This window comes from Tiliqua scincoides, chromosome 3 (assembly GCF_035046505.1).
Source record: "Tiliqua scincoides isolate rTilSci1 chromosome 3, rTilSci1.hap2, whole genome shotgun sequence".
NCBI lineage: Eukaryota > Metazoa > Chordata > Lepidosauria > Squamata > Scincidae > Tiliqua > Tiliqua scincoides.
Window position 1 is genome coordinate 71,556,983 of NC_089823.1, and position 18,463 is coordinate 71,575,445.

The 18,463-nt window shown below is 40.8% G+C and overlaps 1 protein-coding gene across 4 annotated transcripts in view; it reads left to right on the forward strand.

Annotated features, from left to right (window-relative positions):
- The window catches only part of DMD (dystrophin), a 1,248,719-nt gene that overhangs the window by 324,163 nt on the left and 906,093 nt on the right, over positions 1 to 18,463 (forward strand). For all 4 annotated transcript variants that reach the window (XM_066619666.1, XM_066619670.1, XM_066619667.1 and 1 more), the window contains 4 exons: positions 5,770 to 5,958; positions 6,256 to 6,437; positions 14,216 to 14,366; positions 17,965 to 18,084. In XM_066619666.1, the coding sequence (XP_066475763.1) occupies positions 5,770 to 5,958; positions 6,256 to 6,437; positions 14,216 to 14,366; positions 17,965 to 18,084 (642 nt within the window). The remainder of the gene's footprint in view (positions 1 to 5,769; positions 5,959 to 6,255; positions 6,438 to 14,215; positions 14,367 to 17,964; positions 18,085 to 18,463) is intronic.

Genomic DNA, 18,463 nt, shown 5'->3' on the forward strand with positions numbered 1-18,463 from the left:
TAATTTTTTTTTCCTGGCCCCCAACACAGTGTCAGAGAAATGATGTGACCCTCCTGCCAAAAAGTTTGGACACCCCTGCTGTAGAGTGTAAGGAGATGGGGATTGAAGACGACTCAGCTTCTACCCCAGATCTGAACGAGGATGTTGCCATTCAGAAGTGTAAACATAGAAGCCTGGCACATCTCTTACTCTTACTTTACTAACGTAGTCCTGCTTGTTGTTCAATTATATTTATTAAAATATGATCTTTCAATTAATCCTCAGTGAAACCACAATCTATTTTATCTCCATTTTTAGTTTTTGTTTTTATAAGGTTTGGTGTAGTTTTCTTTAAAAACTGTTGTTTTTACAAGGGTTAGTGTTATATGATTTTTTTTTTAATCCTTAAAGATAATCCTATAAGACCTAGCATTCCTGCAGCTTAAGGTCCTTTGTGGCTGTCGCAAAACACTGCACGCCATTTTGTGCAGCCATGCCATGTTGCAATGAGTGGTCTGTTCACATCTGCTGGCACCGGTAAGTCAGTGTGGGGGACAGAACAAGGCGGCGATAGGCAGGGGAGAGCAGTTTGGGTCCAGAAGGAGACGGCTTTTGTGGCAGCACATCTACCGAATCCAAACTTCATTCATGGATCTCATCCCATAGTCCAGGTCCACAAATACCTGTTGTCTGCCCTGAATTTCCTGGTCATACTTCCATCTACTATTAACAACCTATAGTTTTCCAAAGGTGCAAAGGCACAACTGTGCCTTCATTATCTATTTTTCTGGGGGATGCAGGATTCACTTTACCATTAATGCTTCACTTTATATCTGCTTGTTCCTTCCTGATAAGATTGGTTTTTAAATGCATAAAAAAACCTACAAGCCAGTCCTATCCCCCACCATTGCTGACAATGCAGCTGCGCTAGTGGAGTGCGTACTGCATCCAATGTTGGGGGGGGGGGTGGTGATCAGGAGGCCTGCCAGAAGTAAGTAAAAATATTTTTAACTTCTGGATAGGCTTCTCGATGGCCTGTGAGTCTCCTTGCAATGTAAGGAAACCCACCCACCTTGCAATGTAAGGACACCCACCAGCAATGTAGCTTGGCTTAAGTCTAAGGAGAGAAAGGGAGCAGTGCAGCCTGGAAAGGGGGATAAAATCCTGGCGCAAGTCACTGCCACTGGGATCAACTCGCTCCTTCCCCACCTGCTCTTCTCCCTCTTTCTGTCCACAACACACTTCCACCACCGACTTACAGGCATCAGTGGAATCTCTGGGAATCACTGCTGTGCACATTGAACTTCTGTCCATTTGCGGCAACAGCCTGGAAGCAAGTGTCTGTGGCTTGGCTTTTGCAAAGGGCTTTGTACTGCTGGAATGTAAAATGCCTTTTTCCAACCACTTTATGCATTTTTCTGGATCAAGTTCACTATCTTTGAGATGCTATTGGTTGCTGAGTTGGCAAAAGTTACATTTTTTTGGCTTTCATAGATAGGAGACATCCCTCCTTCATCCTAACACAGCTCCCCACCCCCATGACATGAACATTAGAGTAGGCAATATGTAATGGATGGTAGGTCAGATAATCCTGAACTGATTAGTTAGAAATGGTTATGGTGACCATTAAAATATTTGTTTATCTGACATATAATAAATATCTATGAAAGCATGGTTAATTATATTAATATATTTCTTTCCAGATAGTTTTAATTTTATAAACTGTGCAATAATAATAATTCAGCCCAACCTCAGTGTTCATGGGGGTTCCATTTTGGAACCCCCACAGATGCTGAAACCCATGGATAAACAAATTTGATGGTTGGCAGCTTATCTGACCTCTGGACGTGCGTTCCAGTCACTTCTGGAGACTTTTAGGCCCACAGCCTCTCCAAGCCTCAGAAAGCCCCTCACCCCTGGAGGTGTCAGACTCCTCAAAAAACCTCCAGACATGACTGGAAGAACATGCTTCTGGTCACACCTGGAGATCAGGTCAGTCCTACAATGTGGATTTGGAATTCGTGGTTAGTCAAATTTGCGGGTTCCAAATCCGTGGACAAAAAGGACCAACCTAATTTTAAAAACTCCTTTAAATCCCAATACTGTCCAGTAATTCCAAAGAAATGGCCATACAGGTATAGTTTTAAGGAAGAATGTATCTCCTCTTTGGAAGTGGGTGTGCTCTTGATACAGGTACAGCCTGCTGAGCCAACTCTTTATTGTAGAGATTTGGGAGTTCTCCCTATGCATTATAGCCATTTATATAGACAAGTATAGGACTTCTTTACAATATTCAATAACTTCTTTCTTAGGAAAGAATATCAACAACTGTAATCTCACAATTTGTAATGCAAGCTCACTGACTTGAGTGGGACATAGAGCTGTGGCTGCAATGTTGCTCCACCTTACATGTATGGGGGAGCGTTCTTTGTTTGGTTCCTTCCCATGAATGTGTTCCTTGCCAAGTGCAAGTCTGGACTGGCATTAATTGGGCAGGGATATGTGTGTGAGGGTAGGGGTTCCCAAGAGCTACTATACAGTGCTGGAGCTTCCTTATGCCATGCTAGCAAAGAACTCTACCCTTCCACCCCTGGGAGGGATCTGGATTTTGCTGGTCACCAACAGGAATGAGATAGGAATTTTTTTGCTTTACTCCAGATTGGCACAGGAGTGGAGGTGATTTTTCCCTACCTAGACTGTGCATAAGAGTAGGCATGCACCAGGGAAGCCGTGACTAACAGGATAATGTGGGACAGGGAAGAGAATTAGGGTTCTGGTGTCTGCTCTTAGACAAGCGAGAGTTGGGGGTTGGGGAATCAGGACTGGTCAGAGGCTGCGTGCCTCGGGGGTGCAAGCTGATAAACTCTCAGGCTTGAATTGGGATGCCTGTCTTAGAGCAGGGGTGCTCACACTTTTTTGGCTCGAGAGCTACTTTGAAACCCAGCAAGGCCCGGAGATCTACCAGAGTTTTTTTTTACAATGTTTGCACCATCATAACATATAACATTTATGTGTACAATGTATGTTGGTGTACCTTGAGCCCCACTGAGTATAACAGGACTTACTCCTGAGTAGACATGCCTAGGATTAGGCTGTGAGGCTGCAATCCTAGCCACACTTACCTGGGAGTAAGCCCCATTGAGTACAATGGGCCTTACTCCCGGCGTTTCCTCCCAGAGGCACCTGAAGGGGGGGGGTCGGCACTCCGCGATCTACTCATTTTGCCTCGCGATCTACCGGTAGATCGCGATCCACCTATTGAGCACCCCTGCCTTAGAGGCTGCCTGGCTTAAGGTATCTTCCTTTATCTCCTTTCACAGGGGTTGGCGGTGATGAAGCTTCAAGACCACAAGGTGACCTTGAGTATGGCGTCACAGTAGTTTTGCCCAAAAGATGGCTTTAGCAAGATAACTGTCTCCTCCAGCTTAGAGACAAACAGGGAAGGAGGCAGGACCCACTGCATATACTGATTGCTATTTGGCAAGATAATAAACGTGACCTTAATTTCTACCAAACTCTGTGTCATGTACATGTGGGGGAAAACCTGGGAAAGTAAGAAAACTGTGTGTTCTTATGCTTCCCTTTTACGCATGCTTACACACAAGTCTCCCATTTGCCTCAAAGTTCTGTTGAGCTGAAATTTTTGTTACTTAGGGATTTTGGTTGCACATACCTTAATCTTTTCAATATTGTCTGTAATGTTATTTCCTTCAGTCATTCTCAGATGTTTGTGTTGAGCAATCTCTTGATATTTCTATTGAGGGACTTCCAAATTCACCTCAGGAGAAGAGCACAGTTTGTCTGTGCCTTTGGCTTAAGGGAAAAGCCCAGCCTCGCCTTTTTAACAGTAAGGTCTTTTTGTGGTTTGTGACTTATTGGTATCTATTTGCTGCATACTTGCCCTTAAAAGAGTAACACACACTGTTTACTAGAACAGTATACTGCAATATAATTATGCAGGGAATAATTAATAATTATGAGGGAATTATTTTTCCCTTTTATTAGTGAAAAAGAATACATCTGAACATAATCAACTGAAAGAAAGAAAGAAAGAAAGAAAGACATGACAATACTGTGAAAAATACTGTCACAGTATAATGAATACTGTGACACTGTATTTTTGTGTAGTATGTGAATACTGTGTGTCAATGAATACTGTCATTGACATGACAATGACAAAATACTGTGAAAAAATATACCAATCTGTACAGTACTGCAAACCTTAATATACATACAGTAAATACAGTGTTCTTAAAAATGGCTTCCAAATGTCCAAACTCCTTTGATAATTGTCATCTATAAGTAGAGGTATGATTTTTTTTGGTGGTAATGAAATAAAAAATGCATAATACCAACTCTGCACTTCTCATTTTTGTTAACCACCATGCCCCCACTTGCAAAAAAATTTGCAAAAAAATAAACTGGGAAGTCTGTGAAAAAAATCAGTAATGGACTGGACTGGAGGTGCATGGGTTATGACTATGGCTGTATAGGCTGATATCATACTTCCTCTATCGCCTACCTAGTACAATTTTAAAGAAATTATAATTTATAGTAATCTATAAAACTTGGAATAAGAACACATAATACCACTTTGTGCACTTTTCCTTCATTGGAAAAAAAAATCTATGAAAAAATGAAAACAGCTTAAGAACACCTCTATCTGGAAGCTATTCCTTCAAGAGGAGCTCTGCTCCTTCGCATCCAGAGCCTCTGTGTTGGGCCACAAGCCTGACATGGAGGCTCTTGAGTCTAAGGCAGCTCAAGGGTTGTTGCAGAATTGAGTAGCCCCCTTGCAGGTTTACTTACCTTACCCGGGGAAGGGAACGAAAGTTCCTTCTCTCAGTGCTGCCCGGTTAGTGCTCAGGATGCTGTGGCAGCCATTTTCGGCCGCACAGCAGCCCTGCACTCCAGGCAGCATAGGATTGGGCTGCCTGTGAGCTTACTTCTGAGTAAAATAAATAACATTTTCAAGCATCTCTACCCATTAGAGGTAGATATTTTATATTACCCAATTTATATTTCCATGCCTTCATTACTCCACACATTTCTAACTGGATAATGTTAATGGGACATTCTTATTTTTAAGCATATGTAGACCCCAATTCTATCGATTTAGGAGAGGGACTCCTGCAGGTTTCTAAAATAGCTCCCAAGATGGAATTTTCAATTGTAAAGAATGATCCCAATATCTGTTGGAGGTTAAAAGTCCAGCCTGATGTTATCAACTAAAAAAAGAGGGAAATATTTAAGCCAACTACTGCATATTTAATTTTGACATCAAATGAAAATAAATAAAATCTTTTTATTGGACTATAACTCAGAATTTCACTCAATTAATAAAAACTCCTTCCTCTCATGGAAGGAAAGCTATTTTCATAGAAGAGGTCTGTTCATGAAACAATAGTTTAGGATATTGCATTTATATTGCATGCAAATGTAATTTAACTGCTTGGAATAGTTAGCATTAGAACAAAAAATAAGGAAGTAAGTACTATGTCATTGAATCCATTTTAAGTTCGGATTGCTTTTATAACAGGAATCATGCAAGAAGAATGACTGTTCATTTCCAGTTTATCAGGACTTTCTTCAGTTTTTTTTGTTAGTGACTTTTCTAAGAATGATCTGTGTGCTGGACAGATCTACCCATTCATAAGCATCCTGATGCCAATAAGAAACTATTATATAGAATTAAAAGGACTGCATTCAGTTTACTAATCCAATAAAATGTTTTGAGCACCTGTCAGTTGGATGATGTCCAAATTCCTATTTTTTAATCTATTTTAACAGCATTTGGAAACCAGAGAACAAAAGTTATTTGGCACTTCACCAATGGACACAGAATTAGATCTGGAAAGCTACCAAACTGCATTGGAAGAAGTACTTTCATGGCTTCTCTCTGCTGAAGATTCATTGCAAGCACAAGGAGATGTATCCACTGATGTAGAGGAAGTTAAAGAGCAGTTTCACACCCATGAGGTATGTGTGAACAACATAGATAGATACGAACACTTCACCATCTGCTAAATGCTGTTGTTTTGTCTGTGGAGTGTGTTAGGGCCAGAAGCATAACTTTTGACTAGCATTTGAATCTGTTTCTGTTCCACAGGTTGTGATGTATATTCTGTTGCCAATGACTGAACTGAAAGGCTAAACTTCTTTTCGAAAACATTTAGTTGAGTGAATGTTTATATGTTTCCATTGGATGTGTTACTTCTAAAGTAACACCCCTCCCCATTCCCTGGTGGTAATCATTGTTAAAATTTGTTTTTGAAGGGTTTTATGATGGAATTAACAGCTCACCAGGGACGCGTTGGTAATGTTTTGCAAGTAGGCAGCCAACTTCTGTCATTTGGGAAGCTCTCAGAAGATGAAGAAAATGAAATACAGGAACAAATGAATCTTCTCAATTCACGATGGGAAAATCTCAGGATCACAAGTTTGGAAAAACAGACCAAGTGAGTAAATATGAATTTTGGGAACCAACTTCATAGTCGGTGAACTGATTGTTGTAGCAGTGTGCTAGCTGATGTAGATTTTATGGTATATTTCTTCTCCTTCTATGTTGCACTTTCATGAGCAACAAGATTGATGGTTGGTAAGAGAATACAAGCAGAACAGAACAGATGGAATTGAGTCACCAACCTGAATGTGAATATTTATGTAGCTTTTATTTAATCAAGGCTTATGTAGTGTAACTTTCCTTCATGCTCTAGAAAAAAAATTTATTCCCTAGAATATACCCTTTTATCCAGATATTGTATTTTGATATGCAAGGACAGGGACTGATCAAAGATGCAACAGTAATTCAACACTATATAACATAATTGAGAGTTTTATAGCAGACTGTCTGATGTTCAAAAAGGACTTGTATTTGGGCAGTAGAATCCCAAACCTAACCCCCCTTCTTACTGCCGGAACGAGTGCCAGATGGCAGGGAGTGCCTTACGGCTGTTGCAAATGGCCTGCCAGCAGCTTGCAGAGCCATGTGTTGCCAGCCCGCTAGCACTGAGGCTGGAGTGGCCCTGTGTGGCTATTTGACAGACTGCTAAAGACCCGCTAACCTGTGCCGGCTTTTAGGTAATTGCTGCAATTTCGCCCAGTTGGACCCCATGCATGGTGGAGGCCCCATGCTGCCCTTCCAACCACTGCTGCTTCCAATTGGCCTGAAATTGGGTCACTTCAGAAGCTGCTTCCATTTGGCTCGAAATTGGTGCCATGCAGGCAGCAGCATGTGTATCTTGCTCTTTTCCGCCCTTGCAGCTCCCAGTGCTATGCTCTCCTTCATCTTGCTCCAGAGCGGGCTTCGGATGGGGTGGTGATGGGAAGGAGCACTACAGGCTGAGTCCTCACTGTGCTGCTAAAGGTGCAGGAGTCCTATCCACCTGCACAGAAGTAAAAAAAAAAATTATTGGTTTGGCTCCATACAAACTAAGAGCTAAAGAAATTGGTAGCAGGGACCCCACAAAATTAGAGGGTGGCTCACAGAAGTGTTTCCAATTTGGCCCCACAGCTCCTAAGGCTGGCCCTGCGGCCACCAACGTTAAAGTAATGGGTAAGGGCTAAATGGGAGCCGTGATGAGGTCAGGAAGGAGGGTGGATTTGGTCCAGAGTTGGGTTCAGCAGCAGCAGCAGAAGCAGCGTCCGCCAAATCCAATTTCCCCCCCTTTTATACAGATATACATAAAATATATGTATACTATATATTGCGTATAAAATATAACCTTTTATACAGATATTACATTTTGGTATGCCAGAAGAACAGGTACTAATCAAAGAGGCACTATTTGTTCAACACTATATAACATAATTGATAGCACTTTCACTGGCGCAGGTCTGAGTGAATGCGTCCACAGTGCTGAAACAGTGCAGTAAGAGAACAAATGTTCTTATCTGGAGTAGACCTATGGAACTGCCTTTCCTGCAGGATGCAGTGCTAACCGTTTTTGCGCAACTGCATTGGCGGTGGAAGGGAAGACAGCATTGGATTTGGCTATTCGTGTACCATTGTCAGTGCAGAACCCAGAATCCTCTGCTGCATGTGTTCCAAGATGACATTGATGCAGTTGTGAGATCTTGTGAGAATCAAAATGTTTACCAAAATATGTACTTTTCAAAGTAGATGTTCCATTTGGACGTCTGCTCCATTTCAAAAACCACATTTGCTGATCTTTCTTTACCCTTTCCTTTTTTAAAATTAAATATTTTATTTATTTATTACAGATACAGGTAAGGAAAATGGGTTATACTTTGGGCAGGTACTACACAGGTTACACATAAGGATATGGCCCTAGATTACAACATGCATTATTCAAAAAGAAAAAAAAGAAAAGCAATCAAACGACTGAAAAAAAAATCTTCAATACAAAAGCTATCATATTTGCCATTATAAAAATTTAAATTTATCTAAATACTCGATATTGTTTAACTAAAATTATCTATCCAATCATAAAAAGGCTTCCAATATTTTCTTACTCTACCTAAATCTCTCTCTTTCATTCTTTCTGTTAAAACTTCAATTTCTGCTATTTCATAAATTTTGTCTACGCTTATATGGCATAAGACATAAATTTTGTCTACTACCTTATATGGCATAAGAAGTCATTTCCAGTTTCCCAAGCCGAGATTAGCCAGCTTGAACTATCATGAAAATAATTCTATCCACTACCTCTATCCACCTAGATTACTTGCCACACTTGAGAAGAACGAAGCAGTGCAGGATAGGCACACAATCTGCATGTGTCTGCAATTAATCAAGCAGCCCATGTCAAAAATGTTCTACACGGATAGTGGCCAGCAACATCCTGAAGCACCCTAGTGGAGAGTGGGTTGACATGCTGTCTAAGTAGTGTTCTGGCTACATGCTTTATGTAGTCAGTCTTTATAAAAAGGCAGGCAAGACTTTCCCTAGGGCAAAGGACATCAATCTAAAAGTCTGTATATATAACATGCAAACGATTTTTTAAAAATTCAGTTTAGAATGTACTCCAAAGTACTTTTTCGTAGTAAATGGCAGAAAGGTATTTCATTTCTGACATTCTTTCTTTTCCTTCTCTAGAAGATATGGACAGGAATCAGTCAAATACTCCAGAACAAAGTGTTTTTTTATTTTCTCATGAATTCTTAATAAATATGCTTTTCTGTTTTTCTGCTAAAGTAGTGTATTAGGACTATCCAGTTTGAAACACATAGACACAGCCAAAGTCTATCCAGTACCCCAAAGCAGTTTCAAATTCTGCTGGCCAGTGCGTTCACACATCATCCTATCCCCAGCACCTCTGCCTCGTTTCCTCTGTTGCTTTACTTCTTTTAAACAGGCCAGATGGGGTGGACATTGTGAGCAAAAACCTCTCCAATGTCAACATCCTTTCCAAGGAGCCAGTTTAGAAGAAATGGGGGGAAAGAAAGTGGTAGAATCAGCAGTGGTCTGAAGGTGGCAGTGGCAGTGAACAGTTTTGCAAGAGCAGCTACCTCCTTATCACAATTTTGTGACTCTGTCTGTTCTTAGTAGATCATCTCATAGTTCTCTGAATATTTCTGTGACTTGCTAACTATCTAATCCTATGCAGAATTAGTCTTGTCTAAGCTCTTTGAATACAGTGGTCTTGGGCAAGATACATTTGCATAGTGTTGGTCAGTTTACTGAGCTGTATAATTTGTTTCATATTGACTCTTGGCTTCCTCGCTCTGAGCATAAATTTTGCGTGTCAGTTGGTGCTATTCAAATAGTTTCCTCCTATTTGTTAAACTCCATATTAGCTTGTTTGTTCAGTATTCTTCATGTTAACCCTGAATTCAATAGAAAAGATCAATGTTCTCATTATGACTTGCGCTACGTTTAAAAACAATGAATTGATTTCCTCAAGAAAACTAATGAACTGTTTTCATGAAGCTACTTTAAAGCAGCTGTGCTTTTACAAATCCAGAACAATATGTGTACCCACTTTATTTTCTATGGGAGTGTCTTTCAGGAATGCTTTAGAAATTATATTTTTCCACCATAGAAATACTTTCTGCATGGGACAAGCTTGCGGACCCAAGATGATTTACTTGCAATAGAAAATATTATTGAAAAGTTTGACTCACTTGGTTCTGAACATTAAAGACTAATGGGCTCCAAGTATTCACCATGCTCAGCTACTTATAACCTTTGGAGAAAAATTACATATCTATTGCTTTTCCTTTTAATCAGCTATGTAGTTTTCTATGTAGTGAACCCACTTCTTTAGCAACAGGAAAAGGAAATAATTTTTTTTTTTTTAATCAGTTGGATAATGTAGAAGATACCTCTTCAAAGTATTGCAATAACTCAGATGTGAATAGTGGGAAGTCTGTGGAGTAGGCAGTTTGGTTTAGTGCAGTGGTTCCCAAACTGGTGGGTCATGACCCACAAGCCAGGGAAGCACTCTGCTCTGGCCTCTTAAGAAGCGGGAGCAGGGGGAAGGCAGCAATGCGATCTCCAGGATCTTGCTGGGCCTGATCAGGGTTACCTTACACAAGGCCAGCGCTGGACTCCAGGGGTGCGGGGAGCCCCACGGAGCCCTCTGCAAGGCTCCCCAGGTCTCTGAAACTCTAAAAAAAAGTGATCAGAAACAACTTCTGGTTTCACACTTGAAAACTGGAAGTGGTTTCCAATCTCTTTTTTTTTTAATATAACTTCCAGAGGCTTGGGGAGCCACAGAGCTCCTTGAACCCCTTCGGATTCCAGCTCTGTCCTCAGGTTAGGTAAGATAAGGTAACCCCCCCTGATCAACCCCAGCAGCACCACAATCCTGGGGAACACATTGTTGCCATCCCCTTACACCTGCAAAGGCTTATGTGGTTCCCTCCTTCTGAGGACTTTGGCAACCACTGGTCTAGTTGACTGACTTAGTAACAAGTATGCAGATCAAAAGATTGTTATTAATTATGTGATGGGAATGCTCCTTAGTTCCACTGTAACTGCACCATAACATGTGATGAGAACCAGCTGTGTATTTTTCCAATTAACTACAACTGTGGCTCTGAGGGCCAGCAACTGTAAAAATATTATCCATCTTACAGATTCCCTCCAGAGCAGCTTCTTGTTTTCAGACTCTGCAGAAGACCTCTCCTTTCAATAATTCACTCAAATTAATGTTAACAATCTTAACTTGGACATCCCCAAGTTAAGAATGAATATGTTAAGAATATGAATATGAATTGGTACATATTCTTTACCATAGGAAATCCTGCAATTCTGGAAGCTTTGTACTAGGAAGAGGCATGGGACTGGCTGTTTGGAATCACTTGAGTCCCAGGAGCAGGAGGGTTCCACACTGTAGTGCTATTTTTCTGGCTTTAGTCACCCATAGTTCTTTTATGTTACCTTATTGAGCTCTTATTCTGCAGGAGCTTCTGTGCAGCATGCAAAACAAGGAAACAAAGTTCAAGGCGGGTGCAGACTCCATAGTGAGACAGGACAAGGCAGCAAGTGGGAAACAAGAAGGAGGGGGTGGATCCAGTGGCGATGGTGTACATCAGATCCTACCCCTCATTTTGCAGCCTCCCTGCCCCATTCTTCTCCTCAGACTTGCATTAGCTACTAAGCTAGTACAATGAAACTCATTGCAAAGCCTGAGGCTTATGGAGGTGCAAGGGAAAATGATTCCTCTTTCCCCTCCAAAGCCACCTGATATCCCCCACTGGATCCAGCACACTCATTTGGCATAGCTGCATTGGGGAGGGGGACAGGAGAGGATTTGGCCCTCAGTGAAGGGCATGACGCAAACTCACAAGGTAAACTACTTCACCAGTGAAGATCTGGCTGGCACGTGCACCAAACACGTGCAAAATTAATTAATAGTCAAAGGGCACAATCCTAAGTTGCCCTTAGGCTGGCACAAATCCCTTGCACTGACCCAGGAGGGTTGCAAACGTGCCATAAGGCCTCCTCGAAAGTCAGCTAGGCCCGTGCATGGAGGCTGAATTGAGCCGAGCTCGGTCGATGCAAGGCTCTGGGGTGGGCAGGGAGGAGGCGGGAGGGAGTTGTTCCTGGGAGGGTGGAAGGCAGTCCCGCGGAGGGTGGGTGGGGAGCAGGAGGAGGGGTTGGGACCCGGCAGTCATGCTGGGTCCCAACCCCACTCCCCAAGCAGTGTGGAGGTGGCGCAAGTCCGAGGAGACCCACAGGGGCTCCAGTGATTTATCTGGGGATTAGAGGAAGAGTTCCCCCTTATCTTCGGCTGAGCCACTTTGCAGCCCTGTCTTGCGCTGGATGCACAAGCCTCCTGGCTTGCCTGTTTCAGTGCAAGATAGGATTGCACTGAAAATTAATGAATTTTGCACTATTTGGAGATGCGTGGTTGGCTACAATCTACACTCAAGTTTTCTACATGTTAAAGACATAATTAGAACATCTAACATTGTTATCATTATTACAAATATTGATATACCCATTTTCAAGGGGAAAAAATCACAATGTGGTTTATGCATCAAAAATAAACATATTTTATAACTTAAATATGTCCTAGCTTTTCAAATCAAAATTGAATGCAGGTTGTACCCAAGTCCATAGTTGCGAAAAAATGACTGACTAAATTGTCAATAATTCTTATCTAAGAGAAAAGAAATGAAGATAGTTGGCTGTCTAGGATTTAAATAAAGATTGTTTTAGAAAGTGAATTGTTGAACTGTCAATCCAAGAGAGTTCTATGTGTTACAGTAAAACTGGGGCAAATTGAGATGTATTATACATTGTTTCTTAAAATGCATTTTAAACATCTAATTGCCTTCTTTTAAAGCATTCTGAAAATGTTTTACTCTTGAGACCTTGCACATTTACCTAATTATGGCAAAAGCAGTGATGCAGAAATTATCGCATCTGCTGAGCTGCAAATAAATTGTTGCTCAAAGGGCAGAGACAAACATAAGCTGCTGTGCTTGTCTCCCAGCACTGGTGCACTGTGACACCCACTTGTCTTCAGCAGTTCAGAAGCTGCTTACAGGACAGCACAGGCATTGGGATTTGTATGCTAATGTGTGGAAATGACCTTATGCAACACAAGAAAAATGCTATAGGCTGAGCTCCAGAACTCTGTGAGTCGCCTGTCAGTCTATCCATTGACCCTCACACACCTCTGTGATTGCACATAAATTGTTTCACAAGCTGTGTGCACAATTAATTGTAAAAAATAAGCTTCCACCTGTGGGAGAAGTTTTCTGCATTCAACTTGAATTTCCTCTTGCACATCAGCTGCATGCATAAGGAAAATAGCAATTTGACACGTGAAAGCCTCTTTCCATTGCAGAAGAGCGTATTCTGGTTCAAACTTCAGGGTAGTTTTGTGGGACAGCGACAAGGTGGAAGGGTTAAGAAAGCCACCACTGTTGCTCTTGTTGTTCTCATCCTATCACATGAATGCTAATGCAAAATTGCAGTGGAACTTATTAAGGGTGGTAGTGGGAATTGTAATAAGGAAGTTGAGCAGACTGTGCTGGGAGCAGTAACTATAGCATGAGGTTTGCTTTGGGTCTGTGTGCTTTTTTGATAATCTAGGGAATCTAGATTATCTAAATCTAGATAATCTAGAGAATCATCATTTAATTCAAAAAGTTATGCCATTTCCTAAATTTTTAACATCTACTTTAGGAGGGATTGTTAATTTCACATGATGACAATAAACCTTGAAAGGACCTTTGGATCATAGCCATATCTTCAAATACTCAAGGGCAATTACAGTGTCACTTCTATGTTATGTACAGTGACTTGCATTCTACTGGTACCAAATGGTAGCAGAAAGAAGAAAATAAGAGGGCTTGCTGCTTTAGAGGTCAAGCCCCCAATCAGAGTTAGCAGTGCTTTTTGAGTCTCTCTTTTGAGATATTTCACTCTGTACTATCTTTGTCTTTTTAGAAGTTTGATTTTCCTCATTGCCATCTGCAGAAAAAGATCATACGCTATTGGTAATTTTCACCAATAGAACATGACTAAAAACTCAATTTTTGTCAAGTGTCTTCTCTGTTGTGATGGGAATGGGTCTATAAAGGCACATGATGAGTAGTAAAAACATATGCAAGCATGAATGTTCTCTTAATTGCATAAAATTGAAGACAAATACGTTTGCTCTGCTGTTTCTTCATCGGTGCACATTTTTCCTGGTCAAAATTGTGCTGGTATGGTTGACATGAATTTATGGCCCGTGGTACACAAGGCACTGAGATGTCTAATGCCACATCTGCCTGATTTTAGTTCATGCTAGTTATTTTTATTTGTTTCCAGATTGCACCGAGTTCTGATGGATTTACAAAATCAGCAGCTTAGCCAGCTAAGCGAGTGGTTAACTAAAACAGAGGAAAGAATGAAAAAGATAGACTCAGAACCCTTGGGGCCTGATTTAGAGGACTTAAAGCGGCAAGTAGAAGAACATAAGGTAAGCAGCTGCTATATATATTTCTTGAGTCCATTCATTTCCAGGGGCCAGATAAATAAAGGATTTTATTTAATTCTGTTAAAATGTCAGCATAGTTCTTTAATACAGGAAAACAATGAAATATGTTAATACATGTAAATCTTTACTGAACATTAGTAAAATCTGTAGAACATTACCTAGAAATCCTAAATTTCCTGTTAATAATACTAGGTTTGCCTTTTCTTTTTTCCCCTCAAAGTCATTATTCACAGAGTAAAAAGTGTGCTGCGATGGTAAGGGAAATGGGAATTACAATATACTATTTACTGCAAAATACAGTAATAACGTTTTGGATTTCATTATTCCCCTGGTTTCTTTCTTTTGCTAGCACGTGCTTTCCTTCTAGTGTACTTCAGTAGCAAATCAACACTATTAGTTATAATAATTGGGATTTCTAATCTCATTAGCAGTGTTGGGACTCTGAGCATGCAGCCTCTGAGAACCGTAAAGTATTCAAACAGAGGCCCTGGCTTTGTATTGAAAAAGATGTGGTGTGTGTTTGAAAAATGAATTTAATTATAAAAACAACAAGCCAGCACACTGGGTACAAAAGAATTGGGCAAGACTGTGTTTGTGTTCTGTTCCAAGAAGGTTTGTCCCTTCTCAGTGAAGAATTAATAGAGAATACATCCCATTTGTTGGTTTGTACATGCTACTGTTGGCTTCAGAGGATGTACAAATAGCGTCTATACTTGAAATAAGGACTGGTACATATATAATGTTAGCTAGCCATTACCGAGAATTATGGGATTAGAAGTACCTGCAGGATCAGTGATTCCCTCTCTGATTTCTCCCTTCAAGTGTGAATTATCTTCCCTATTCATTTTAACTTGGTTAAAATTACATGTAGCTGAAATTGATTATGATTAATAATTAATGTTGGTGTTAGCCATATTTGATAGAGAAGTCCAAAAATGAAATAGCATATCTTTCAAAATAAAGTTCCAGTTATGCCCTGTTGATCACTGTTGTTTCACTCGATGAACTGGGTTCAACAAGGGAGGAGTTAACTTCACTTTTTTCATGTATTGTCAGGCCTGACCCAATCTCCTAGTCCACCTGAAAAGATGCATGTCTTTGCTGCTGGAGAAGAGTGGAAGCGCATACACAGTGCATGTGTGCTGTCTTTCCCCCCAGCAGCAAAGAGATACACTGACTACCCCTTCCCATTGAGTCCCCAGGCTCTGGCAAAAGAGGCCCAAGAATAGGATGATTCTCCAGCCAGTGCCACTGCCTCTCTGAATCTACAGATAGCAGTGGCTGAAAAATCAGCCCATTTTCAAACCAGGGGAAGTCTGAGAGTTTCCCAGTTCTCCAGCTGTCACTGCCTGTTTTCACACTGTCCCCAGGCATCCACAGCAGCTTTCAGCTTGGCTGGCTTTCAACTGAACTGAGTGTAATCAACTTCTGAGCCAAAAGCCACTGCTCTTGGCCTGAGAGTTGAACTGATGAGCAGACTGAAGAACTAGAGGAGCAGCATGAAGGACTGCTGGGCAGGCATGGGGTGCCCATAGAGCATCCTTTGCCAGCGAGTTTTCCCCGCAGTCCACTGGCTGAAGCAGACACCACTCTGGCAAGCTGTCGTATGGTAATGACATGCAAGTCTACGCATCCCTAGCCACACAGTACATAATGTAAAATAGCTCAAAATTCTTGAGCTATTGTTTCATTTTTTGTATTGCTAGCAACATACTAAATTCACTATCGAAACCTAAAGTGACCATGAAACTGGACAGAAGAAAAGGCATAAAATAGTATGAAGGTTGAATTTACTCCTTTTCTCATATCTCAGAAAGCTATCAGTATGTCATATTCAGACATACTGAAGGGGAAGTAGAGACAAACTGGTACCTCTGCTGCTGCTTTGTGATTCTACTGTTGAACAGAGTAATTCAGAGTCTAGGCTAACATATTTTATGAATATCACATTGAGTTTTCAAAGAATACTTTCAAATAAAAAGGTTGAATTGAGAATGGATGAAAGATTTTTATACGCAAACCATGCTATAGAAAGTTTAATTTGTTTTTGTTTATTTTCATCTGGAAATATTTAAAGGGAGGGCAAAGGTCCACGATGGCCCTTAAGGGATGACCCCTTAAGGGATGTCGCTGCCCCTGCATGCAAATACCCCCCCCTCCACTTACCTGAAGCTTTCCAAGGCTTCCCCGACATGTTAAACTATGCTTCCTGAAAATCGGAAGCACAGTTTCCGACCCCGTTGGGAGCCTCAGAGAGGCTCAGAGAGGTCCTAAAGGCTCATGCCTGGGCATCAACCCCATCAAATGAATGGGATGTCAGCCACTGATAATTTAAATGGCAAAGTAAGAAATAAACATTTGAACTTGAACACGGAGCATATTGAAATTCTGTGTGTGTGTGTGTGTGTGTGTGTGTGTGTGAGTGAGAGAATTACTGGAAGTGAAGATATTGCCACTTTATTCAAAGGCAGCAAAAAATGTCTGCTTTGGGATCTGTCACCTGTTCCCATCACCATAATTCTTTTCCTTCACCTCTCCTTGATGTGTTTGTTACCTTTCATTTCCCCCTTAAAAAGAATGATTCATTTTCTGTCCTTGAAAGTAAATGTTGCATTAATGGTTACTTTTAGCCTGCATTCCCTCATTCATCAGATTTTGCACTTGGCTCAGCTCCTAATGTTTCATTTTCAAATATGCTACTGCCAACAAACTGAGAGGCACCTTTTAAGTGGTTGTTCTCTTAAATTTAGCAGTGAGAAAGCAATTGTCCATTTTCGCTCCAGTACAGCATCTTTTCCATTGGGTGCTTGCTTGTGTCATTTTATGTGTAACCTGTACACACTCCATGTAAGGTACTGAGAGTTTTACACTAGAGGGTTTATCAAAGGCCTCAGGTGCTGTTTGTGTTCCAAGGCATTGGCCTGATCTCTTCTGCGCATTGTCACCTGTATACTAGCCACAGTCAGTACTGCTGCTGGTCTCAGGTAATTGAGGTATCCAGAAGGGTCTGATTAGGCCTGCATGGCTGGTGGTCCAGATTTGTTTTCTCAGTTTGAGCAACCAGTTGCTCAAATAGCTGCATAATTTGCCTTGTCTTGAACCTTTATCTTCCTGATCTGGAACCTAACCAGGAAGGTGGTGTCTATATGCATGCTTTCTATCATGTTAACTGCCTCTGGATTTCTTTTAGCATTTTGGATCTTTGTTCTGGAACTTGATTGCAGGCCTGTCTTGGATCTTGCAATTTGCCTTTAATTCTTCTGGGCTCCTAACTATCATTCTTGTGATTTTTTTTTTTGGTTAGTTTTCTGTAAATGATACAGTTATGGACACTTAGTACCAAAACAGGGTTAGATAACCATATTAAGTATTCTTTAAAATTTTATTTGTGACTCTTAAGCACAATTTAGGTTGAACTTCATACTTATGAAAAGGAAAACATTTCTACCAGTTCTGTTCACAATAAATAATGTAATTCCCCCCACTCTAATTAGCAGATCAGTTCTTCAAAACAGAAAGTTGTCTGATCTTTTATTCAGTTGTAGGACTACATTAAATGGTTATTCTGAATGTTTTCTAGGCCCTTCAAGAAGACTTAGAGCAGGAACAAGTGAAGGTTAATTCACTCACTCATATGGTTGTGGTAGTAGATGAAGCTACTGGGGACAATGCTACAGCTGCATTAGAACACCAACTTCAGGTAACGATGAAACTGAAAAAAAATATGGTTTTCTTATAATAATGGTTTGCATCATGGTCTTGTATTTGGTGCTAGCTAGAAATACTTTGGTTGAGCATTTACAATAATATACAGTGAAGCTTAAAACAAACCAAGGCAAGACAGATTGCCACCATATTTTCTTACAGCAAGAAGGTGAGCTGTATAAAATCTTCAGTTTTGTGTGTATGCATAGCATTTTGATTGTGTTACTGTCTCATATATAGTAGCATCCTATATCTTAGGCATATTGGAAGAAAGTATAATGTGAAGTGTAAAGCACTAATATGGATGAAGATGAATTTGATCTCTCTAGAGCTGTTTGTGGGAAAAGTCTTAACCCAATACGAGCCGCTTGGGC